Source organism: Pygocentrus nattereri, chromosome 25, assembly GCF_015220715.1.
Source record: "Pygocentrus nattereri isolate fPygNat1 chromosome 25, fPygNat1.pri, whole genome shotgun sequence".
NCBI lineage: Eukaryota > Metazoa > Chordata > Actinopteri > Characiformes > Serrasalmidae > Pygocentrus > Pygocentrus nattereri.
The window spans coordinates 10,067,742-10,094,576 of NC_051235.1; the positions used below are offsets into that span (position 1 = coordinate 10,067,742).

The following is a 26,835-nucleotide window of genomic DNA, read 5'->3' on the forward strand; positions in this document are numbered from 1 at the left end:
CTTGACACCACTAAATATTTGTCACTGAAATTTGCCACTGGTTCACTGTGCCCTTCAAGCTTTGGGCATCAAAAGCATAGTACAATTAGTAGATGGTCCTGCATGCAGTCTTTGCGAGTAGCTACAGCTTTAGTACGCTGAACATGAATTTCAGACATGATTTCAGAAATGATAGCTCATATTGGCATCACAATATAATATATTAGGTACAGCACCTTCTCACATTGGTACATCTGGCCCAGAATGTCATGCTAGCCTTTCAGTCGTTTCTATCTCTTTTCTTTCTTTATTCACCTCCCAGTCCTCCTTTTCAGTAAAAGTGCATTCACACTCTCTTCTCGCTGTCTGTGGCCTACAGCATCTAGGTTTGTCTGATACCAGGCTTACCAAGATCACAAAGCAAACCCCAAGAGAACAGTCTGAGCCAATGGCTGCTTTATCGTCTCGGCCCTGGAGCTGCCACAGAGCCCCTCACATATCCCCTTTTAGACGCAAATGCCAAGCCACATACCCCTCCCTCCCAGCAACCACCCCCCCCCCCCCCCCCCCCCCCCCACCACCACAAGTTTCAGAAAAGGCGTACAGTACGATAGCTGACACAAGTGGTGAAAGCTGGGGAAGAGTACCTCTAAGGAGTCTCGTGTCATCCTGGAAATGATCATTGGTGAAACCTAAACATAAATATTTCAACATTCAAAGCGTGATCAGAAGATTCAGCAGCAACTCATCAGTACAATAGTGCAGGGACTTCCACAAAAGAGAAACTGGCATGAACCATTCTATTTGTCTGGCTGGTGATTCATCTTTAGCCCTTGCTCATTTGCTGTTGAGTTCAAAAACAACCAGTTTATCCCAGTTTAATATGGAACTTGGCACTACAGGGCTAACAAAGCTTGGAAGTTACTTTTTGAAGAGCTTATGTATGTCTGAAATGTTTTTTTTTTTTTTTACAGTTGCATGCTTAAGCCAGTTCAAAATACAACATATAGGATTTTTTTCACACACAGATTAAATTGAGACCTTGACTAAAAAGGATTTCCAACAGAGCTTTCCCACTGGCAGTTTATTGCAGACTAAAAATAAAGGTGTCACAAAGTTATTGCTTTTTTTTCTGGCAATGCAAAAGATGAACCATTTTTGGTTCCCTAAAAAAGCTCTAAGTGTTAATTCAGAACCTCTTTAGGGAACCCAAAATGTTTTTCATAAGATAATTGAATGTAAAGAACATTTTTAGTTGTGAAGCACCTGATGGAACGCATAACTAACTCACTAATTAAGCACTAACTCACTCACTCACTCACTCACTCACTCACTCACTCACTCACTCACTCACTCACTCACTCACTCACAGACTGATAATTCTCCACAAGGCGCACTATTACCACTCATGTAGTTATCGGTGCGCAGTAAGAGTAGCACTTTAACAACATCAATGACGATGTTTCTTTGTTCAGCACCATACATCCAAGGCAAGAATCATTTAATTACATTTATTTGAAAAGTGTAGGTTTAATCTGTGCATGAAAAACGTGGCCTAATGTTTTGACAGCAGGACTTTCCTTATACAAGATACAACCAATATGAAGAAAGAAAGCAAAATGTTTTTTTAACAATGCTCATTTTACAACACACATTATTCATCTAGGAGTTATTTTTTATTTACATGTCCTATTAGGCAAACGTAGATTAAGTTCCATGTAATTTGGCTGTAAAAACATTTGGATTTAGGCTTTAACTTCGAAAAAAAAAAAGAAACACTGAAAAATAAACACATTCACTGTGAAAGAAAATACGTGCGTGAGGGCTGGGGTGTCAGACGGAGCTTTTTTAGCCATGTGTGCCGTTTGTCCCACATTAAAAACAAACAGTCCCCTGTGAGTAAATACACAGCACACAAACAGTGACAAAGGGATTTTAAAGCAAAGAGGGCAAGATGGAGGAAACCGTAGGAAGCAAAGCATGACACAAACAAAACAAACTGTAGTACTATAGGAGTGATTATCTCAAATAAACACAGCTCTTTTAACTTCAGTGGGTACATAATCTTGTCAAAGGACCAAAACAGCAGTGCAGTATTTGCGAATACAAGCACTGAGTGGTGGTGATGAGAGAGATGGCTGCTATTGAGCGCTCAGCGCACAGAGGCAGTTTTAATGCTGATAGCTGACTGGCATTAATGAAAGCAGGTGGTGCAATGGAAGAATGGTGAAATTCTAATCAGATCCTCCAGCAGGTGAGGTGTGCCGAGTTTATGTTTATATAACCTGCTCCAAATTTGAAATTATAATTAGGTTTGGCACAATGGCTGTGGCTGGGTTTAGTGCACCACATACAATCAACATGACACATGGGACAAAATGAATATGTAAACAAGAGACACGTGTACAGAAGACAAAAGACAGGGTCATATAAATATGTGTATACATAAAAAAAATACATAAACAAACATACACATAGAAATACACAAGGACACATTCATGCCCTCAAACACACATACAGTTGCCTGTTTATTACCTTGCAGCTCCACTCATTGGCCAATTTATCAGGCACACTTACCACATAGATGCACTTTGGAGGTACACTATTACTGACTAAAGGCATCTGTTGTTATGCACAATATTAGGGACTCCCTACCATCAATGGAAAGTGAGCACTAAAGGACCAGAACTGACAAGAGATTATTAAGGTCAGTAGTTTCAATCTGTGTGTTGATGTGGGGATGCACAGCTCATTAGGAAGCTGCATCAATGCATATGTAAGTTTTTTCTATGAGAATAGAACTAAATGAAGCATATTTTAGATCTAAATTGATCTGAAACATGCTGTTTCTGCACCATGGAGCACCACTGATGCTCTCAAAATGGGTTTTAAATGCATCTATCTAGCGTCATGTGAACAACAACAGGAAGGATATGTGGTTGCTGCACTCAAAACTTTGAGTATGTTTTTTGCTGCAACGGTGATCAGAGTACAGACTGTCTAGCTTCCTAAACTAGCTGTGAACATAGATAAGAATCTAGACATGTAATGTCTAACTAAATATTCATGAAATGTATTAATATGTTTATAACAAATCTTAGAGCTGAATGGTGTTAGGTTATTTTTCTAACTCACCAATATATGCCTATGCATGTTTTCTTTGGTTTCATGTTTTCATGCTGATTTGGCAGGTTGAGTGGCAAACACTACCTTTTACATCTGGGTTTGGGCATGAAAAAGTTTGGGAACCCCTGAGTGGTGTAGCATTATCAGCACAGCATGGTATTGTGAGGATGGAGTGCTGGAATGTTAAGTGCATCAGCATTGCTGGGGTTGTTTTTACACACTTCAATCCTGGCTTGAGAATAGACTGCCGAACACAAAATCCAGCCAACAGTGGACCTGTGGTTAGAGACTCATCACTGAATTAAGGCCAGAGGATGACAAATACAAATAGTGTACAAACAAGGTAGCTGGCCAGTAAGTGTACACATGCTGTGCTTGACACGTGTACCGGCGCAACTTGCACTAACATGCCACTACCACATGGGTGTCACTGCTGGTCCAATTGTTAAATAATACCGGTGGTCCTATTGGAGTCCCTTTCCATTTATGGATGAGGAAAAGAGATGTACAGGCACATAACATAGGGGCACATAACAAACTGGCAACTCAGTATATAAGCAAACATATACAGACAGACAGACAGACAGACAGACAGACAGACAGACAGACAGAAAGACGTGCACAGCCTCTACGTCCAGGTGAACTTACTTCCAGTAGGGATCAAATCCCTGTCAGGAATGCAGAGTTTATACCCATAATGTTTCTCCAGAACATCTGGGAGAATTTCCAGAGCAAAGCGTTCTTCCTCTCTGGTCTCCTGGCTCCACTGGTCCGGGTCCACCTTAGTGTAAGACAGGTATGCATCATAGTCCTTGTTTTCTGCAAAACACACAAAAATACACATTTATTAGTAAATACACTATTAAATGGAAAAATGGCAGTGATGGACATGTTAACAGTCCTTATGTTTTGTTTTTCTTTTTTGGTGGATTTTTGAGAAACCAATTCAAAAAGCTTTAATGTAGTAGAAATTTAATTACCTTTATTTTCCACAAACAAACAAAAAAAAAATAGCTAGAAAATCTAAAAATGTTCTGACACACCACAAAAAGGTGAACAAAGTGTTTAGGCCACAGTGTCTGTGTGGACTAAACTCTATAGAGACCCATTGTATAAATGGGAAAACACTAGAAAACAGCACAGTAATCAAAAAGATTGGCAGAACATGCAAGTTGTATTAGGCTTTCACATCCTGGACCAACTGCGTTCGGCCCATTTACCATAACAAAGAAATCAGCATATCCAGGGGTGACCACCTCTTACTCACAAAAGGAGGCTAATGCTCATCGAGCCAGAACAGCATGGGCCATCGATCTCAGACCCTCTTCAAAAGGCCGGCCACTTACCGGCAAGGCGACCTGTGGAACGGGCCTGTGGGCTGACTCATTGCAACAAGAATGTTTAAGTGCAACTTGTTCAAAACAAGCCACTGGGGGGAGTCACCATAGGTGCATATTGACCACAGCTTTGGACTTTGTCCAAAGTGAGCCAGAATTAAATGGATTTGTCTTACTAAAGTGGAGCATTCAATTTCCTGCTTAATAGCTATTTTGTTCATTCAAGAAAGAAACACAGATTTTTGTGACAAATGAATCCCCCATTATGTCACTATTTCCTTATTTTGCCTTTTCAACCTATGAAATGGTACTTGTGTCTACTATTTTCTGAGGCTTTAGCATGAGGTCTTATACACATATGGTTATTGAAGCATTTGGCTAAAAAACAGAGAACTGCATGCATCATTCCAATGATTTCAAAAACAGCTGTTGCTGAGCAGAAAATGATTCATGAGGTGGAAGAAAAACCCAGTCACATTCCTGTCTTATTCCCGTCTCAAATGAAATATATGGTGCTTTTCATGCCTTGTCCTTAGTGAGGTTCAGCTTGTGTGTCGAGTGTCAGATACTAGTGTACATTAATCAATCTATCCCTGAACCAGTGGCAGCTGGTGGACAAGTTTGTTTATTAAACACTATGGCAGGGACAAAATACAGAGAGTGCATAAGAGGGTATGGAGTCCGTTGCATCCATAGCAGTTGTGCTAACAAACTACGTTCGAGTAACAGGAAGAGGAATGTTTGAAAATATATATATATATATTATTTGAAAAATGCACTGGATATATAATTATTCCAATGCTAACATACAATTAAAACTATGAATATAAGCCAGTTTAAGCCAAAAATAATCACAAAATCCATATTAACAAGAATGAAACCAGGGAAATCTTTCAGCCACTGGACCTTAACACAGCAGGCTTCATTTTAGAAGGGGGCCTTGAGAGACAAAGACTGTTCCTTTAGATCCTTAACCTTGTTCTATGACATTGTTTATTGTTAGACACCATTAAAACGAGTGTGTATTTGAATGAAAGGGTCTTTACCTTTTTCCATCTCTTAGCCTTATAATGACTAATTTATTGCCACTGCTGTACTTACTGCAGGTTTGTTTTGAGTAGATTTTTCTGGGCTTTTCCTTTACTTGGTAAAGAAAGTGCTGCATAGAGACAGCTACTAAGCAAAAACTGGTTGAGAGTTGTGTCAGTCTATTTTATCGTTTTGCAAATAATCAATTGGCTTAATGTTGTTAATCAGTGCTTTAAAAGAGGAGGGTGTAAAACAGTACTCACTAACCCTCCTCCTGAAGATCTACCTTCCTGTAGGTTTCACATCCATCACAAAACAAACACACTCATTCTGTTAACTAGGGAATACTAAAGGCAACAGTTAGATGGATGTAGTTGTTTATTTTTTTGTTTTTTAACAGTATGCGGCCAATTGCTAAGGTCCCTACTCTGACTATTTACATGCACTCTCTCCTCTCTCCTACTTTAAGATGACCAGGACTATGAGAAGGCCAGGACTGATGGTGAACTTTAAGATTCAATTGTGAGGGCCAGTCTGAGTGATTACAAACAGGCCACTTCCTGCAAGACGACATCCAGGGCATGACGGTTATTACATTTTTGCCACAGATACCAGGTTTTAGCTAAAAATTTTGATAACTGACAGCAATGGCCGATAGAATTTTATACAGTAAAAAATTAAACACACTCAAAAGAAACAAAAAAAACACATTGATTTCATTGTCACCTGTGAAATGATATATGACTGCTATATTTTCTTTAACTCAAATAAAAACAGCAGAAATTCAAAGCCTCAAATAAAATTTTAATTATGTAGCACAGAGGGAGAATGTATCAAAGGTAATCGCAGTTGTCTTTTTTCATTCAACGTTTCATTCAGCATTTTTTTTTGTAAAGGCAGTGGTCATATAGAACCCCGACAACAGAAAACCAAATCAAATGACCATTTGAGTGATAGGAGGAATTTTTTGCAAGGCTAAATGCTAAATTCTTCTACCTCTTAAAAGTGGCGCCATATCACACCAAAAAGCATGCATCAGCAAGACTTTCACTGATCACAATAAATCTGTGGAATCCTGAAAAAGAATTCTACTATTTTTTTTTTAATTCAGAGTGGTTTAATGTGAAATAGTTCACTGTACAGTAGAAAAGCTTACCGCTTCAAATTTCTTTACAGTAGTGCTAAAGAACCAGAGGTTTTGATGGCTATAACACAAAAAGAATCAATTTCAAATGTCAAAACTAACCAAACAACCAGTGAACAAGTTTAATGTTGATGATAAAATAGTGGCAAAATCTAAAATACACATTTTCTTTGGGAAGTATTTACCTTAGAACGTTCTTCATGTATTCGTTGCCATGAATGCTTTTTAACAAATGCATTTTAGGGGAAAAGCTCATCTTTAAACTTTCATAAAATAATGTCTCAGACATCAAACAACATATTCATAATCATTTTCTGTAATAACTGGTTCCTGTAATGCCTGGTTCCTATCACTGCAAAAACTTTTTTTTACATCAAACTATTCTGAATGACCCTCTTGGCATTTTAGCAAATTAATTCTACAGAAAACCTGAAAAATATGTGGAATTCCCATTTAATATCACCTCATTTCACGGCACATCGTAATATTGGTTTGACTCTACTACAAAGGCACACACACACACACACACATACACACAAATACACAACTAGAGTAAAGGAGACAAAGCAGGGAATGCCAGAGGAAGTGGAGGAAGGATACAACAGACTAAGCTCTTCAGGGAGAGAGAACACAAGACACTAATTCTCCCTCAGGAGAGCTCATTACAAAACAGATCACCCTCTCTCTCTCTCTCCCTCTCTCTCTGACTCTTCCCCACATCCTCTCTATTTGCCTTCCTCCTAACTCCAGCTTTCTCTGTATTTCTACCCCCAGTCTCTCATCGGCCTTCTCCTTGTTCCTTCCAATCTCTCTCTCTTTCTATGATCCTTCCCCTCATTCCATCACTCTTTTGCCCTGCTCTTCCCTTTCCTTCTTTCTTTCTTTCTGTATATCTTACTGTCCCTCTATCTCTCTAATCATTCCCTCCCTCCTTTCTCTCACTCCTAATTATCTCCTAGAAAGGCCTAATCCAGCCCCATCCCTCATCCCTCTGTCGGCTGGAGGGGACCCGTAGCGAAGGATGACAGAGAGAGAGGGGAAGGAGAGGAAAGGAGGGTGAGCGATCTTCTTTTAAGTGTACTGCACTATCTCTCATTCTGATTAAAGTAAACCTTGAGCTCACTTATGTGCTAAGATGGATGAGGGTGGACTGCGCACATGCTGACTAAGTTAATCAAGTTATGATAAACGGCACAACAGTAGCCACAGCCATTATGTAACTGAAACACTCAGACTGAACTGCGCCATCTGGCCTGGAGTTAAAGCAATGATCCGATCAAACATCAAAAAAAAAAACTCCACTTACTACAAATGTAGCTCATCAGCCAAAATACACGGGCTGTCAGAAGTTTGTACTGGAGCTATAAGGCCACACATGTGGATGGAGCACTAGAAGGAAGCAATGAAGGCTTAAATGGTTTTGAATTCATTTGGGATGTCAAAAACCTTGGCATTTACACATATCGGTATAACAGTTTTGCCCTGCCCATTCACCATGAAGTTATAAAGAGTGTTTCAGCCCAGGTTGCTTTTTTAATGAGGCACAATAGAGGGCATTCAATCAGAAAATACATAATTTACATACATCTCATCTTAAATGCAGAGCAACAAAAACAGCCTGCTCAATTCTGAGGGATAAAGAAGCTTGTAAAATGGTCATAAAAAATGAACTGTGTTTTTGATTATGTTGTAATAAAATAAAATAAAAATTTGGAGGAAATTTCACATTGATATTTGATTGGATATACAAAAAATTATAATTAAAAAATTAATTAATTAAAGTACAGTCAAACCTAACTGCTTGAAAGGAGAGAAAAAATATGTCTTTGAAATTTGAATAGAAATAAAATATAGTTCACTTAAAGTAAATATAGCATATAGAAGTCTGGTCTTAATCTGACTGCAGTTATCTGGCATGTTTCAGCCTGTGCATACTAAACAACACAACTAGAATGCATTACTGAACCATGTCACTGTTCGTATTACATTTATATTCATTTTTGAACAAAAATTTGTAACAACTCTTTGTTATTACAGTTAAGCTTTAGGCCATTTGATATGTGAGTCTATCTGAAAAGGAAATTAACATCACTTTTGACCCAAACTATCCATCCATCCATCCATCCATCCATCCATCCATTTTCTAAGCCGCTTCTCCGTCAGGGCCGCGGGGGGGGGGTGCTGGAGCCTGACCCAAACTATGTTTGTGTTAATTTTTTTAAACATTTACTTTTATTTTAGAAGAAAAAAATATATAATTAATTGAGATATTTTATAAAAAGGCAAAAAAGTAATAACATATATAAGGCAAAAAAGAGCTGTATACTGTTAAACTGCCTCATTTTTATTTTTCATATTATTGTTCTTATTGTTTTTTAGTACAATAAATTAAATGAAATATTTTTAATGTTTAATTGAATAAAAAATGTTATTTGGTTGCTACTGACAGTTTTATTTATGCTTCGGTTTAAAAGCTTGGATTATTTACCGTTTTTACTTTTTTATTCTTCGAAAATGCTGAGCCAACCATCCCCAAAACATGTGCCAACCAATCCCATGTTGAAACTAGTGCATAACAAGTGAATAACAACATAAGACATTCAGCTCTTATTTGCTGCTAATTAGGAAATCCTAATGTATGTTATGCCTGGGATATAGCACAAAAAGTGAAGACAGTGCCAACCAAACCTGCTCCTCACTGTTATGAATTGTAAAGAGTAATATCATGTTTTTTTCTTTTGGAAATACTGAAGTACAAATTGTCCAATATAATACTTAAGTATGGTAACAAATACAATTAGTGTAGTATTTTGCACTCCTGTTTGCACGCACTAATTAGCTCTGTGCAAGCTGCAAGCCTAAATCACATTATATAAGTTAAGTATTTACAAATGACTTGCTTTTGTAGTTTCCAACACTGTATTATATGCTGCTCCTTATATAACAGACCAAAGTACATCAAATGGCTACTAGCAGAGGCAGCAACCATTCCTAAAGCCTGAATTTTGACAGGCCTTTTTCTATTCTCAGACAGATTGGCTAGGACAGATTTTGGTAAACATTCAATATATTTTATGAAAGTAACACTTAGCATTTTAATCCCCATTTAATGAAATGCATGGCTGGTATTTGCCAAATTGAGAACATTCATATAAAATTATGTGAACATTCAGTAGGAAACAGAATTCATACAAACATTTGTATAAAAATTAATTTTAAAAAATCAACATGTATTTTTAAAAACTGTATGAACTTTATGAAGGAAACAGCAACTCCAATCATTACTCTGAGTTTTACCCCATAAAGTTGCTCAAGTGCATTTACACTTTCCTGCATACTCTTGTCAGCCAAAAACGGTTCCATATAAACACATACATGAAGCTGCAGTCATTTGCATATGCCAAAGTGAAAAAAAGATGCAATCTGCCAGAACTTCTAATGAAACCTCAAACTTTTCCAAGCCTCTCATGAGTTTAGCACCACTCTCTGCCTAGCGGTGCAGATTGCAGTCGTCCGCAATGGTGGAGAAGCACAGAGGCATACGGCACGGGGCAGGTGCGTCCCATATGCTTCTGTAATGGCTCATTTCAGACTACAGACAGAGCCATCACTCTCTCTCACTCTTCTATCACTCTTTACCATTCTCCTAGCATTTCTCCCACATTCCTGAATCACTCCTTCTCCATTTCAGCATGTCTTTATCTTCGCCTCAATATACCTGCCTTCTTTTACCGCTAGTATTTCCATTTTCTCTTACTGGGTGGACTGATTGCTTCTGGGAGGTGGCTCATAATGGGATTGGGGTTAGGTGTAGGCTGAAGTTAAGGGTTATGTATAAAAGGTAGGGATTTGCCTTGGGTCTGGAGCCAGAAAACATTTCCAGTCCATGATGTGTGTTGAAAAAAACATTATCCACTGTGCAATGAAAGTAGGCAGCTCTTTGAAGGGCAGTTCCACCAAAGAATCAACACTAAATGTGTTTTTCATGTCTCCTAACACATCCTGGGACCATAAAAAATATTCCTGGCAGGCTTACTGCTGTCGGTGCTTTTGCTATGTTTACTGCAAAACCTCAATCCTATTACTTCAGTTGTTGTCTATGAAAAATGAAGGGAGGCTCAACTTCATACCATTCCTGAACACGTTTCCACAAGTTCAGAAAAAATACAAACATTCTTTCATGCTCTTAGCTATACCATGCTTTTGCATATGGCTGCCATAGTAGCAAGCAGGCATTTGACTCACCACTTTTCAAAGTACTGGGGCGACACTCTATTACTTTTTGATTGAGTTTAAAAATAAAAGCTCTATATATATATATATATATATATATATATATATATATATATATATATATATATATATATATAAAACACTCTGCTTGTACATTCAAATGCATCTGACTACAAATTTGAAATTTACAAAATGTCTGTTTCAGTGAAACTAGGTTGAATTTAGGTAGCAAAGGAGCCTAGGAAAGTACGCAGCATCAGAACACTGACACTGTTAACAAATGAGAATCCATGTAGTATACACTATATGGCCAAATGTATGTGGACATCCTCCCTACTTACCAAGTTCAGGTGCTTCAGCAACACTAATGGCTCAGAGATGTATAAAATCAAGCACACAGTCATGCAATCTCAGTACACAAACATTGGCAGTATAATGGGTTGTGCTGACAAGCTCAGTGACTTGGCACATAGGATGTCCTTTTTGCCCCTACCCACCTTCTGCCCTGTCCTATCTACAACCCCACTTCCAATGAAGTTGGGACGTTGTGTAAAACATAAATAAAAACAGAATATGATGATTTGCAAATCCATTTCAAGGTTTATTCAATTGAATACACTACAAAGACAAGATATTTAATGTTCAAACATATATAAAATAAAAATAAATAAAATAAATAAACTTTATTGCACTTTGCAAATATTCACTCATTTTGAATTTGATGCCTGCAACATGTTCCAAAGAAGTCGGGACAAGGGCATGTTTACCACTGTGTTACATCACTTTTCCTTTTAACAACACTCAATAAGCGTTTGGGAACTGCACTAATTGTTCAAGCTTTGAAGGTGGAATTCTTTCCCATTCTTGCTTGATGTACAACTTCAGTTGCTCAACAGTCCGGGGTCTCTGTTGTCGTATTTTGTGCTTCATAATGTGTCACACATTTTCAGTGGGAGACCGGTCTGGACTGTAGACAGGCCAGTCTAGTACCTGCACTCTTTTACTATGAAGCCACGCTGTTGTAACAACAAAGAATGTGGCTTGGCATTGTCTTGCTGAAATAAGCAGGACATCCCTGAAAAAGACGTTGCTTAGATGGCAGCATATGTTGCGCCAAAACCTGTATGTACCTTTCAGCATTAATGGTGCCTTCACATCCTTGCTTGTGAATGACTGAGCCTTTCAGGGATGCTCCCTTTATGCCCAATCATGACACTCACCTGTTTCCAATTAACCTGTTCACCTGTGGAATGTTCCAAACAGGTGTTTTTTGAGCATTCCTCAACTTTCCCAGTCTTTTGTTGTCCCTGTCCCAACTTCTTTGGAATGTGTTGCAGGCATCAAATTCAAAATCAGTGAATATTTGCAAAAAACAATAAAGTTTATTCATTTGAACATTAAATATCTTGTCTTTGTAGTGTATTCAATTGAATATAGATTGAAAAGGATTTGCATTTAAGAGGAACAGCAGCTGAGCCACAAAGCGACAGACTTCAGAACGTCACACAGCATGGGCAGTCATGGGCTGGAGGTTAGGAAACCAGTCCTGTGACCGGAAGGTTGTTGGTTCGATCCCCTGAGCCTAACCCCCAACTACTCCCTGCGTGCTGCGGATAGGCTGGCCACCACTCCAGGCTCCCTCCTAGTGAGTGTGTAAGGGTCTAATCTGTAAGGGTTAAATGTAGAAGTGAAATTCCTCCATTGTTTCTCCATCACTTAATTTTAATGCCAAGGTTAGGCTGGAGTGGTGTAAATCTTCCTGCCACTGGACTCTGGAGAAGGAAGAAAGTTGTTCTCTGGAGTGATGAATCACACTTCACTATGTGGTAGTCGAATGATGAATCTGGATTTGGTAGATGCCAGAAGAACATAGCCTACCAATATGCACAGTGTGATCTATAAAGTTTGGTGCAGGAGGCATAATGGTCTGGGGCTGTTTTTCAGGGTTAGGCTAGTCCCGTTCTTGTGTATGTTAATGTTAATCTTACAGCATACAAAGACATTTCAGATAATTACAGTGAGGAAAATAAGTATGTGAACACCCTGCGACTTTGCAAGTTCTCCCACTTAGAAATCATGGAGGGGTCTGAAATTTTCATCTTAGGTGCATGTCCACTGTGAGAGACATAATCAAAAAAAAAAAATTACAATGTACGATTTTTTAATAATTTAATATTTGTGTGTTACTGCTGCAAATAAGTATTTGAATACCTGTCCATCAGCAAAAATTCTGGCCCTCAAAGACCTGTTAGTCTGCCTCTAAAAAGTCCACCTCCACTCCACTTATTATTCTAAATTAGAAGCACCTGTTTGCGGTCGTTAACTGCATAAAGACACCTGTCCACCCCACAAAATCAGTAAGACTCCAACTACTAACATGGCTAAGACCAAAGAGCTGTCCAAAGACACCAGAGACAAAATTGTAGATCTCCACAAGGCTGGAAAGGGCTATGGGGCAATTGCCAAGCAGCTTGGTGAAAAAAGATCAACTGTTGGAGCAATTATTAGAAAATGGAAGAAGGTAAACATGACTGTCAATCTCTCTCGGACTGGGGCTCCATGCAAGATCTCACCTCGTGGCGTATGAAAGATCCTAAGAAAGGTGAGGAATCAGCCCAGAACTACACGGGAGGAGCTGGTCAATGACCTGAAGAGACCTGCCACCACTGTTTCCAAGGTTACTGTGGGTAATACACTAAGGCGTCGTAGTTTAAAGTCAGGCATGGCACAGAAGGTTCCCCTGCTTAAATCAGCACACGTCCAGGCCCATCTTAAGTTTGCCCATGACCATTTGGATGATCCAGAGGAGTCATGGGAGAAAGTTCTGTGGTCAGCTGAGACCAAAATAGAACTTTTTGGTCTTAATTCCACTCACCATGTTTGGAGGACAAAGAATGATGAGTACCATCCCAAAAACACCATCTCTACTGTGAGGTGTTTCTCTGCACACAAGAAAGGACGACTGCACCGTATTAAGGAGAGGATGACCGGGGCCATGTATTGCGAGATTTTGGGGAACAACCTCCTTCCCTCAGTTAGAGCATTGAAGATGGGTCGTGGCTTGGTCTTCCAACATAAACCCAAAGCACACAGCCAGGATAACCAAGCAGTGGCTCCGTAAGAAGCATATCAAGGTTCTGGAGTGGCCTATCCAGTCTCCAGACCTAAACCCTATAGAAAATCTTTGGAGGGACCTCAAACTCTGTGTTTCTCAGCAACAGCCCAGAAACCTGGCTGATCTGGAGAAGATCTGTGTGGAGGAATGGGCCAAAATCTCTGCTGCAGTGTGTGCAAACCTGGTGAAAAACTACAGGACAAGTCTGACCTCTGTAATTGCAAACAAAGGCTACTGTACCAAATATTAACATTGATTTTCACAGGTGTTCAAATACTTATTTGCAGCAGTAAGACACAAATAAATTATTAAAAAATCATACATCATACACTGATTTTCTTTTAGATTATGTCTCTCACAGTGGACCTGCACCTAAGGTGAAAATTTCAGACCCCTCCATGATTTCTAAGTGGGAGAACTTGCAAAGTTGCAGCGTGTTCAAATACTTATTTTCCTCACTGTATATGCTTTGATGTTTGGTGAAGGCCCTTTCCTGTCCCAGCAGGACCATGGCCAAAAATGTAACTATAAACACAAATGTTTTGTTTACATCATGGGTACTGCACTATAAAGCAGAAAATCAATAATAGTTACCAAGATACCTTGACATGTTTGATGCTAGCAATAACACTTAATTTCCCCAGTGTGTATCTTGCATGCAGTCTGTGTCGATAATCTTATGGCAAGAGTTCTCTAAGCATTCTGAGTAAGGGTCTGGATTCTTCTATGAAAGTGTCCAAACTCTCGCACTAGCTCCTAGCAATAAACTTTGTTGTATACGTGTTCTGTATATTTGTAGTGCAGTACCGATGAGCATTCAAAACAATTTTGGTGATATTCCGTTTTTGGGTGGAAAAGTAGGCAGATCATCACACTACTTAAGAAGACGTGATTCACTCTTCTGTGAAGGACAGAGAGGGAAACAAAGTGAGGGAGCAACTATAAAAGACAAAACGGAAAGAGCAAAAGAGCAGGAGGAGGCTGAAATTCGGAGGAGGAATAATCAATCTTGCTATTCCATCAGCTCTCTCTCTGTCATCGGGCCACAGAGGAGCTCAGACTCAATGCTACAGAAACACGCACGCAGCACCTCTACCCCTCAGCTACCCACACACACACGCCGTGTCGGCCTGCAGGTCTGACGCATCCACGCCCATCCCTCCCACGGACACCAAAGAGAACTTGTGAACCAGCGGTGAATATTATGTGGGATGTTTATGCGCTCTCCTGTGGCACAGCAGGTTGTGTGTCTGAACTGGAAGTTTTAGCACAGAGGGAAGGTGCAGCATGAAGAAAGGGGGTATCACAAGATGCCCACCTGAGCACTTAGTTCGCATCCGTAAAGTTTCTAATGGATTCATATCTTTGGAGACTATTCACATATAGATGAGATAAGGCTGAGATCAGGGACCTCGCTTGAAAGCCACACTAAATTTGTCATTAAGAAAAGTTTGCAGCATTTGTGTAAGAATTACTAAAAGTACTAAAAACAAGTGCACAACAAAATTAACAGAAGACAAAACATTAACACTTTCTTTGAATGTTACATTTGTAAGCATCTATAAACACATTTATAACCTGTTATAATGGTATTACAAACATGGTTATAAATATTTATAAAAATAAATTACACTGAATTACACTCTATAGCCATGCTTATTATACATTATGAATTGTTAATATAATGCATTATAAGTATTGTTAATAACATGTTATACTGTGAGTGCCAAAGATGTAATTCCCAGAGAGTATAAAATAAATACAGATTTCCAAAATTGTATTTGTCACCACTAACCACTGGTGCTGTGAGGGCTGCATCTTTGGGGCTTCAGTCCTGAATATTCAGATGCTGCAAACAGTATAATACTGGATATGCAGTGTTAAGTTAGTGCCAAGCTAACAGTGGTGTATATTAGCTTTCCCACATTGGGTAAAACACTGATGGCAGCACTAGTTTAAAATCCGACATTTGAAGCCTGTAATGAGCTTTATTGTGGATGTTTTACTGTTTCAGTAACTTCCTCAGTAAATACTTGAAGCATCACTCTTAACACTGGAGGAGGCTTTAGTACAGTATGCCTCACTTTACTTAGAGCAGACAAATACAACTTACGAGCTCTTATAATTTGTTATGAACAGTATATATAATGCATTATGTTAACAATCCATAATGCATAATAAGCATGGCTATAACATGTAATGCATTTTTATAAATATTTATAGCCACGTTTATGATGCCTTATAAATGCACTATAACATGTCATGAATGTGTTTATAGATGCTTACAAATGTGACATTCACAGAATGTGTTACCGACAAAACTATTAAAGTCAAAAGTTTTTTTGGTAATCACATGATACTATACTTGCAAGCTGTATTATACATCCAGAAATTTTTAATTGAAAAAAAAAAGCTGCACAAAAAACAATAAATCAGACGACTGCCTAGGTGTGGCTTAAAAGTCACAAAGAGGGTAAAGCTATATTTCATGCTTTTGAAAGCAGCTATGGCAGTGTACCACAGTGGTTGGATGCTGAATTTTCTACGAGCTGAATGCTTATAGTTGAGGTCCCAAACTGCAATGAAAATACAGCATTACAAACATTAGGTTGTGTTCAAAACAGATTTTAGGTTACAATGTAGCTAATGCATTCACACTACACACAGGAAAGAATGCCACTGTAATTCTCATAGTGCTATCACCATGGCCCCATTTCCATGTCTGCATGCTGCTATCTACTGTATACCATCACTGATTACATCAAATCTGCTATGAGGCCTGGAGCAACATTTTTAGAACACCAGCATGTCATCAGTGCACACTGGCAGTGCCACTATGATGAAGTTTGAATATGGTCATTTTAAGATATATATGCTTGATTATATGCCTTATAAATGAGGTACCAGATCCTAATGTCTTGGGAATAAACTTCATATCCTTAACTTTAAATGGTTGCATTGTTTAAATGCTAGTGCCACTAATATTAAATGCAGGCTTGTTGGAGCCCGTTTCAATTATGCAAATGAGATCAAACAAACTATGCAATCTGGTCCCTGGTAGCACTTCATTATTAGCTATGTTGGCATTTTTCAGTGAATTATCCTTTGTTTCCATGCAGATGATACTGAAAGCATATCAAGTGCTAGAACATCTCTTTTTCCCATTGGACAACTTTCAAAATTCATATTTTGTAGTTTTCAAGAAGAATATGAAGTTAACACATGCATAGAAATTGTGTACTAAGTATTCCAATTCTCTGTAAGGCCATTCCACACTGTTGGGATCCAACAAACACAAAAACAAAAGGGTGTTTGAGACCTTAATATGGACACTATCCAGCACTCTGTCTCAGGATCTCAAACCACTTCAAAAGCCTTAGGCCTTGTGGGATCCTGTTGGCACACCTGTATTCGGCTCTCTTCAAAAACAATGTCTTTTCATAAAATGCAAATATACCACTCTTTTTTCTTGAGTTCAACTTGGAGATTTTTTCCTTTGTAAATTAAGGTATAAATTTATACACTAACTCCAGAAAATGTACCACTTATTAACCAGCATTGTTCACCACAACCAGTCTGTCTTTATGAAAGGGTAATCACCAACCACTGCCCACTTGTGCAGACTTCTGGACGATATTGACAAACTTCCATCAAACAAGCCTTTGTATTATTGCTTCTGGCTGATGATTCATGTCTTCGTCTTATTTTATAAAAATGGCCATCGGTGACTCAGAGTGCAGTCAAAATTATTTTAAAGAAAATGATCGATTCAGGGATTAACACTGAGTTGGTCTGGCTGAGCTTTTAATAGCAGATATAAAAGTATAAAAACTCCCTGAATGCTTTGTTGTGATGCAATAAGATCTGTGTATTTTTTCTTCTTTCTTTTGTTGATGGGCTGTACATTGCTCATTCAGTTTTTGTATGCTGATGTTAATTCTAGTCTGATTAGTCAATAATGTTATTAAAAGTTTCATTTGGTCTTTATTGTGTCATAATTCCTTCCAAAGATTCAGTCAAGTCATTACAACTCAGTGACACCTGAGTAGTTTTTCACAGTCTGTAAAGAAATTCAGATTTTTTTTTAGAGTCTGCCACTTCATTGTACAGTATCCTGCAAAAACTGATAGTCTTTGAATGGCAGTTGTCTCAGCCAGTAGGAAGTCCTCTCAGGCTTTGGAGGGAGGCAGGCTAAATGTGCAAGGGAGAGGTGGGGAGAGGAATAATCACCTCAGTGTTTCTGGGATGTGTGCGGCTCTTTGGGGAACTGTGGGCAAGGCCTGCTGGCTTATTGAAACTGATCCCCTTAAACTGAGAGCAAATTGAAAATCTGTTTCTCTCTCCCTTGAGCTTACCGGAGTGGCACAATTAAAGGAGACAATCGCTGTTTGGAATTAAGTTCAAGGCACTGGTGTTAACTCCCCTCCATCCCTATCCAGCTTTTTTCCCCACCTCTATCTGTCTTAGAACCATCTATTATGCTCAGGCCCCTGAGCTGGGACCCCATCCCAGCTCCTGCAGTAATGACTTTCATAGAAATGTCCAGAACGCCAGTCATCAAGGTGCCTCAAAAGAAAGCATGCAGTGCTTTAGAGCAACAAAAAAGGAAGGGGACTTCCTAACCTGGTAACACCCCTACGCGCTATGGATCTTGCCTGCTAACTAATATTTCTCTCAACCCTTCTGTCTTTTGTCCCTAATGTATTTCAGCTCAGTTGTCTGCCAACAGCTCTTAGAGGAAATTACGAATAACCTTGAACTGACACCCACTTCAAAAAAGTTTTAATTTCTTTTGATACAGGAATTCTTTGACATTGCAGACTTTGATCTAGACAAAAAGCAAGTTAAACACATTATTTCATTATTAAGGAGCAGAAAAATTGCTTTCTTTATCACAGTTCATCTGAAAAGGCCTGACAATTTCCAAAGTCCAAAGAGAAAATATTAAATCTGTTACAAGAGGTGAAATATTTAATCCATGTAGTCCTGACCTACAGCACATGGGACATTCAATTTGTTTAATGGAATGTCAAGGTGAGGTAGGCGCATCACTGAACACCATTCATCAAATAAACTGTATGCGATTTCTCAGCTGGGACTAGAAGAAGTAAACAGAGCAAAGGGGCTGAAATGTATCTGCTCCTTAGAGGCTAGAGTAAAGGAGTAGCAGGTCAGGGTTCTAAAAAAAAAAAAAAAAGTTAATGACTAGAGAGGATGTGTAAATTATGGCTGTTGTTGGCTGTTGTTCACAATTCATGTCCATTGCCATGACTACATAAGAGGTACAACATGAATGCACTTCTATGTTTTGTTGTGCAGTTACAAAGCTATAACACAATAAAGGCTCTGCGTATGTGGTTGGGATAGTGTAGTGGTTAACACCTCTGCCTTCTACACTGTAGACTGGGGTTCAATCCCCACCTGGGCAAACACCCTACACTATACCAATAAGAGTCCTTGGGCAAGACTCCTAACACCACCTTGGCCTACCTATGTAAAAATGATCAAAATTGTAAGTCGCTCTGGACAAGAGCGTCAGCCAAATGCCGTAAACGTATTGTAAGAAAGGCATTAATTACATAGCATACCCTTATTTAAGTTCAGTGTCCCATGGTTATCCCACTAATTTAAGTTCAGTGTCACAAGGTTATCCTACTCATTTAAGTGTCACATGGCTATCCCACAGATTTTTCTAAATTCTTGTATAATTAAATGGTTAAGATATACACAAATGAAATCAGATTGGTTTGTTGTGAAAAGTGCCATTCAAGAGAAACTTACAGACTCACAGAGCTGGTGACAGGAACAATTACAGGAAGCCTTTAGAAGCTACCTCACAGGAAACAATTACACAAAACTGCTACAAATGCTTTACCTAATGCCTGTTTTGCGATGCGGCTTTGGAGGCAAATGTGAGTTCCATGGGTTAAAAAGTGTAGGAGGAGTAGAAAAATACATATAATTATTTAAGCTGTCTTGTGTTTACAGACATAAATGTGTATTTCATGTATGACCCATCCCCATGTGCCTATAAAGACCAGAATATCATTAAAAACAGCTGCTGACACCTGCTGCCTCAGTCCTGGTAGGCCAAATGAGACAAAGTTATGACTATTAGACAAAAAGCTATTTGTGGTGTATGCGAATGAGAGAAGATCAAATGAAAAACACATCTATAAATAAAAATTAGTGGTATTCGTTTGCTCCTTTAGTATGATTTGTTTTGATGGCTTTAAACATTGATGTCATGTGCACAGCCACAGGTAGCCAATGATGAATAATTTTAAGGAAATTAAATTAGATTTTGCCAGTTTTCAAATGTAACTAAGTCTAATACCATTAACCACACAGCCTGGTTATTTGCACTAACTTTGCCTAGTAAATTATGTGACTAAGTGCTCCAAACCTTTTATACTTTCCATGAACAAAAATGAGGCAGCACTGAAAAATGCTGTGTTCAAGGGAAAAGAGGAGAGAAGGGTTATAGAGAGTAATATTTAACTTTTGTAACTTTTTTCATCTTATGCTATTTCAGTTACTGAGATTTGTGTATAAGTCACAGAAATCAAAGATGTTATTGTTCTCACCCTCTAATATAGCACCATTTTGAAGAATGTAAACAACTAATGGAAAAAGATAACCAGACTAAAGTAAAGCCTACACTTGGCAGGTTAGTTGTAGTGCAGTGTTACATTCAAGTCCCTTAGAGTTAACCATGAGGGAAGTCCATATCCTCCATATAAATTAAAAATGGAAATTTACATAAAAAAAAAAAAAAAAAAAAAAAAATATATATATATATATATATATATATATATATAAAATATTCACATCTTTCATGCCGATGTTACTTTGAAGTCAAAATACACTTGTCATTGGACACAGCTTCTATCATGAATTGTATTTATATATTTTAGATATTTCCATTTTATAGATGTATGTATATTTTTTGTACTTAAGTTAGCAAGCTTGTTCATAAACATTAGGAGCTGCAAACAAAGTTTAAGTTTTCTTCTGTATCTGCATGATGCTTGTGTAAAACATTTCCAAAAAATGTAAAATAAAATCCAAATCTTATTAGGTTGTGTCCTGCTCTCCTGTAGTTCACTGTATAAAGCATTGCAGAGTAAGGTCATGGGTAATTTTGATCTTACCACCGTCCACGTCCTCACTGCCAAAGTGATTCCTGTAGAAGAGCATGAGCTCAATCCTGTAGCACTTGTAAAGAGTAACCAGGAAAATCAGCAACAGCAGAATGGCACCCAGTCCACCGGCCAGCTCAACTGTATACATGAGCTCTGCTGAGAGAGAAAGAGTGAGAGAGAGAGAGAGAGAGAGAGAGAGAGAGAGAGAGAGAGAGAGAGAGAGATATTCATTCTACTGCATTCTAATAACTTTTACATTAAGATATAAAATTAAGGGCAATTTTATCTCTGAACATTTACTCTCCCCATTAAATTAAAATTAGGTAGAGAAATTGCCACACATTAAGCAGAAACACTGGACACTGCTTGTGAGTGGCCTGATGTGGGGTCACTTTGAATCAGTGGGTTCAAATGATTAGTGTTCATAGATGATTCAAAGCTCCTCCCACTCTAGTTATTATCATCATCATCACTGTTGCTATGACAACAGCCTGTAAAAGCTAAGTGAGGGAATATTCCGGAATATAGAGCACATGCTTTCCGCAACTGTCACCTCTGTAATATAGAGGGCGGTCACACTCAAGTGGAGGAAGCAAAGCAGAGAAGGATTTAAGCCATTCTACCAATTAGATATAGTTAAGGCTCATTTTCCCATGTGAAAGAACAGCAGTTGTACAGCTTTGTTGCAAGGAATAAATTGCAACGGTCCTAATCTTCCAAACCACTTAAGGAAAATCAAATTAGGTCTAACTCATCACTGCTTCAGTTACTATTTTCCACCAGAGCTATTCCTAGGATTTATGTTGAATATAGACAGAATACAGGGGTAAGTAGCAGGTGAGCTGGACTGTGTGTGCATCTAGATGCTCTCAGGCTTTGCTGGCTGCATTCGTCTGTACTGTTCATACTGTATACACGGCCTACTGACTGAGTAATGTTAGCTTGGACTGCATTCATTTTGATCCAACAAAAAAGCCCATACAAGCCGGATCCATCCCACAGTTGCCAATAAAAAACAAAAACACACACATATGCACACACACATATCTGCTTGCACAAACCCAGAGGCTTCCCCTCTTGAGCTTGAACACAATGGGACTACTCATGTTGTCATTGTATGTATCCTGTTTTTAGGGTTCTCTCAGTCCACCTCCCACTTTCAACAGATTTTATCCTGCGTTTTCCTCTACTTCAGTTTTTCTCTTGACTTTATTCTTCACTGCTTCACACTGGAGTCACCCATCTAGCAATACATGAGGCCCACGCTCATGAGCAAACAGGAATCGATTCAGGAAAATACTCTTTAGGGAAGGCAAAAGAACATTTGAATTGTTTGGCCAAAAATATGTGTTCAATATGTCCTATGTAACGTGTTCTATGTGCAGAAATAGCCAACATCTCACTACATCAGCATTGCACAGCATAAGAACAGTGCAGTATGGAAAGTGTATCCAGACTAAAACACATTTGAGATGCTGTTCAAAAGTATTATTTAAGGAATAAATGCATTAAAGCAGAATTTAAACTTAATCTTGAACAGCTAGTTCTTTTATTATAGCAAATTATTTTGTATTTATTTACATATTATTAATATGTGCTGTAGTGATGGCCATTATTGTCACTGCTTGGAAACAAGCACTGTTCTGTCAGGTTTTATTCCGCACTTTCGGTGATGATAGGTTGGTTTGGGTCAGTTTCAGAGAGAATTTTGTCACGCTCGAATCAGTTTCAGACTCGAAGCATGATAATGTGGTTTGGCGCAGATCGAGTTGATATATATGTGTTTTGGTCTCAGGTTGAGTTGGGGATGAAAACTTGATGCTGTGGGTAGATTCAGGCATTGAGACAACGTTCTTGGTGTGTATTTGAGCTCAGACCAAATTTCCAGGCCCAGCTAAAGCTCTGGTCTACCTAATATGCTGCATTTTGTGTGTGTAGGCATGGAGAACACAACCTAATGAAGGACAACCTGTACTTAGGAGCTATACTTTTATCACTTATGTGCAGTCCAATCTTCCTGTCTCTCTCTCTCTCTCCTTTCTTCCCACCACAGATCAGATTAGTCCTAGCCATATCTGCCGTGTCTGTCACTGCTGTGAGATTAAGCTAAAGAGACTCATCCCTCACCCTCAGTCTTTCTCTCTCTCTGTCTCTTTGTCTCTGCTTCTCTCTCCCAGCCACCATGGCTAGATTAAGACAAATTATCTGTGGAGTGGCAGGGCTGCGCCTCACTTATGTGCCGTTAGATTTGACAAAGCCATTTGGCATGGCATGATTCATCATTTCTCTCTCTCTCTCTGTCCTTCTGTCTCTCCTCTCACCCTCTTTCTCTCTCTTTGCTCTATCTCTCGCTTCTCCATGTCTCTCTCTTTCCCTTCTAAACATGGAGAAGTCTGTTTGGGGATGCTGCTGCCATCTCGATTTGTCACTGCTGACGTTGGTGGTAGGGGTTTCTGAGGAATCGTATGGGCCGGCGGCCGCCCCAATACGCCTGCTCTGCACCGCTCTCTTCTAGGAAGAGAAAGAAGGGATGAGTCAGCCAATAGGACAACGGAAAAGGGAGGAGGGAAGACGAATGGTATTCATTGTTCAGAGGCTCTGTGTCAAGGAAATGGAAAAGAAGCTGCCTGATTTGCCTTCCTGACACAAAATGCATCTTCTTGTGTGTTTGTGCGGCTGGGAAAGCAGAGGGAGTCTGTTGTTTAAAGCTCGCAAACATGAGGCTCGCAGCAAGGAAACAGAAACATGTTGAGAGAACAATGTTGTGCTGAAGCCTGAAACTCAAAGCTTCATCATTATTTAGCCAGTTCTTTAATATTCTCTACCTTTATTATTGGTATAAACACCACTTCAAGACAACTGAGTCACCTCACCCTTTGATCAACATTGATGTGTAGAGTCACATAAGAGATGTCTACTAATCCAACAGTTATGCTCTACGCATATCAGCATAAGGCAATAAAAACCCTGTAACAACTTCTGCAAACATACACACACACACACACACACACACACGCACAGCTCAAAAGTTTCCACTTGTCATATTAATCATGTTATTTTATTTTATTCAGTAAAAACTTATACAATGTAGATTTAAGTAATGTAAATATAATATAAATCAATGTCAATTTAAATAATAGATCAGACATCAAAAGGTACTTTTATTAGATGTTTTACTGAGTACCTCAAGTGTGGGAACAGCAAGAAGTCACTGAATGATAAATTGTACCATTATTAAAATTTATAGTACTTTCTTGTCAAAGTATCTGTCTTGAGATTCCATCACAGCAAGGCACTGTGGAAATTAACTTTATCATATGCAGTTACACAGCCTCCCAGAGGTGGGAAAAAGTCACAGAGCTACAAGTCTTGATACTCGAGTCACAAGTCAAGATTCAAGTTCGAGCCCAATTCAGATTCTTCAGCAAATTGAATGCCAACACTGAGCACTAAATTGACTTTAAAAGGAATGTAGCTTATTTAATGATGGCATGAAAATACCATGCTTATATAACAATTTAATATATTTTTTTAATTCCATTCCAATAAATTACTAACTACAAGTTACATGGATAACCATAACAGACGCAGTGTACACAAATAAAAGTAGCGTTGCTACACTTGAATAAAACAATAAAATAAACTTCATATTTAAAGATTTTGAAGGTTTCTGGGAACTCCTGTTTCGAGCCCTCAACCTTCCCTAACTATCTTCAAAACTGCTACCCCTCCATGCCCCAAAAGCGTCCTGACACTATATAGCAGAAGAATATCTGTGAATAGTGATATTGAATGTTGCCCCTGTTATAACTACAGAAGCCATTCAAATAAAGAAAACTTATCTGCTATGGAGAAAAATGATGGCGCAAATTTGTCTATGTGACAAACACTACAAACATTTTTCAACACCTTAAGACTGATTAAAGCCTGACAGCTTGGTGTTTCGAGCAATGTTAGGTGCATTCTGCCCACATGTTATGTTTAAAACTGATGCATGAGCCTAAATTCACAGTTTATGGGTCGTGTGCATCTTTAAAAGCAAATTTTAGTACATGAATGAATCTAATCAATGCCCATTCTGAATGACTTCAACCAATTTGATCGCTAATAGCCTAAATAAGTTATAAACAGACGCAAGGATTTGGTTATGAGCAGGGGATAAATTGGGGTTTCGTCACATGGGCCCCCCTATGTTTATGTCAGTCACTGTGGAAAGTTAATTTTTCAATTGTTCAACATATGTGGTATTATATTAAGTATTTGGTATTATAATTAGTTCTCAGCACTGATAGCATCTTTTTGCCACTCTTAGTATTATAGCTAACAATAATGTAAGACCAAAGCCAGATTCTTTTTTTTTCAAAATATAAAATTGTACACTCATTATCATTCATTACATATAATACACATTAATGAATAACATTATATTTTAAGATACATTTTGTAAAATATAATTTTAACTATATAAAAAAATACTATATTGTAGACGTGGTCCAACTTTGCATTGTAAGCAAATTTGCATTGTTTGGAAGCAAATGATGGTAAAATTATTCTGTTCTTTCTTCCTATTCAGAAGTCATCACCTGAAGTCAACTGAATATAAACCAAATAACCTTGTCATGGTGGGCTCCTCCCACTACTCCATGTGCTTTTTCTGTTTATTTTTTGATTGTCCGCATGTATTTGTTTTTCTGTCTAGTCCAGCCCCTTGTTTCGTGACTCCACCCCTGATTGTTTCCACCTGTCCATCATCCCTGTTATATGTAAGCCCTGTGTTTGCCCCTTGTCTTTGCTGGTCTTTGTTTGGGATGTTGTTTGTTGCATGTTTTTCTTCCGGCCCTGTTGTTGGTGTACCTGTTTATTCACATTATGTCTGTCCCTCCAGCTCTACGTATTGGTCACTTGAACCTGGACTGTCTCGACCATGACCCTGGATTTGCCCTTAATAAAAGTTGCTTATCTCCGCATATGCATCCGCATCCTCGCTCCACCTATAAACCTAAATCCATTTTTATTATTAAATGAAAGTATAGTAATAATAAAATTTTGATTTGCCTTCAAATGATGTTTGAATTTTGGAACCAGTAAACATCAGCAAACAAATAATACTCCAATAAGCAATTATGAAAAGCATCAGTCAGATATTCATCTGGTAGCTAACAGATTTGATTTAGACACAAAGAAAGGACTGAAACAAGACCAAGCCAAAATGATGCTGAAACTGACACAAGACTAGGACTGGACTCTGGTACCACAACACTAGTAGTTCATATAAACCAAATTCATATAAAATGCTGCACTCTAACACAATTAAACTTATATATATATATATATATATATATATATATATATATATATATATATATATATATATATGAGCCTATAAACAAATCCATATACTGCACAAAAGTTTTACACACCTGATAAAAACACAATTAAAAAGCTATTTATCTATGCATTGTTTACTTGTTTATAAAGCAGGTATATAAAAATATACTTGTAGTTTTTATGCAATAGCTGTTTTGGCTAATAATTAAATCAAGTGTGCTGGTGATGAAATTTGACAAATCTATGTGATGGCTTGCAGCATCCAGGAGAAACCTGGAGCCAATGTTGTTCAAACTCACAAAACTCACAAGATATCAAGTACTTTATTTCAAATAAGAAACTATAGTTTTTTGACTTATTGATGTTTTTACCAACACACACAACCATTGCTAAGAAAAA

At 38.3% G+C, this 26,835-nt stretch overlaps 1 protein-coding gene across 4 annotated transcripts in view; it reads right to left on the reverse strand.

The window, feature by feature from the left end:
- Positions 1-26,835, reverse strand: part of il1rapl1b (interleukin 1 receptor accessory protein-like 1b) — a 432,112-nt gene that overhangs the window by 5,031 nt on the left and 400,246 nt on the right. Inside the window, exons 9-11 of one of the 4 annotated variants that reach the window (XM_017722075.2) lie at positions 21,118-21,261; positions 3,754-3,924; positions 627-671 (exon numbers count right to left, since the gene is read on the reverse strand). In XM_017722075.2, the coding sequence (XP_017577564.1) occupies positions 627-671; positions 3,754-3,924; positions 21,118-21,261 (360 nt within the window). Of the gene's footprint in view, positions 1-626; positions 672-3,753; positions 3,925-21,117; positions 21,265-26,835 lie in introns of all 4 variants that reach the window. The other 3 variants (XM_017722074.2, XM_017722078.2, XM_017722076.2) reach the window with 3 other exon arrangements.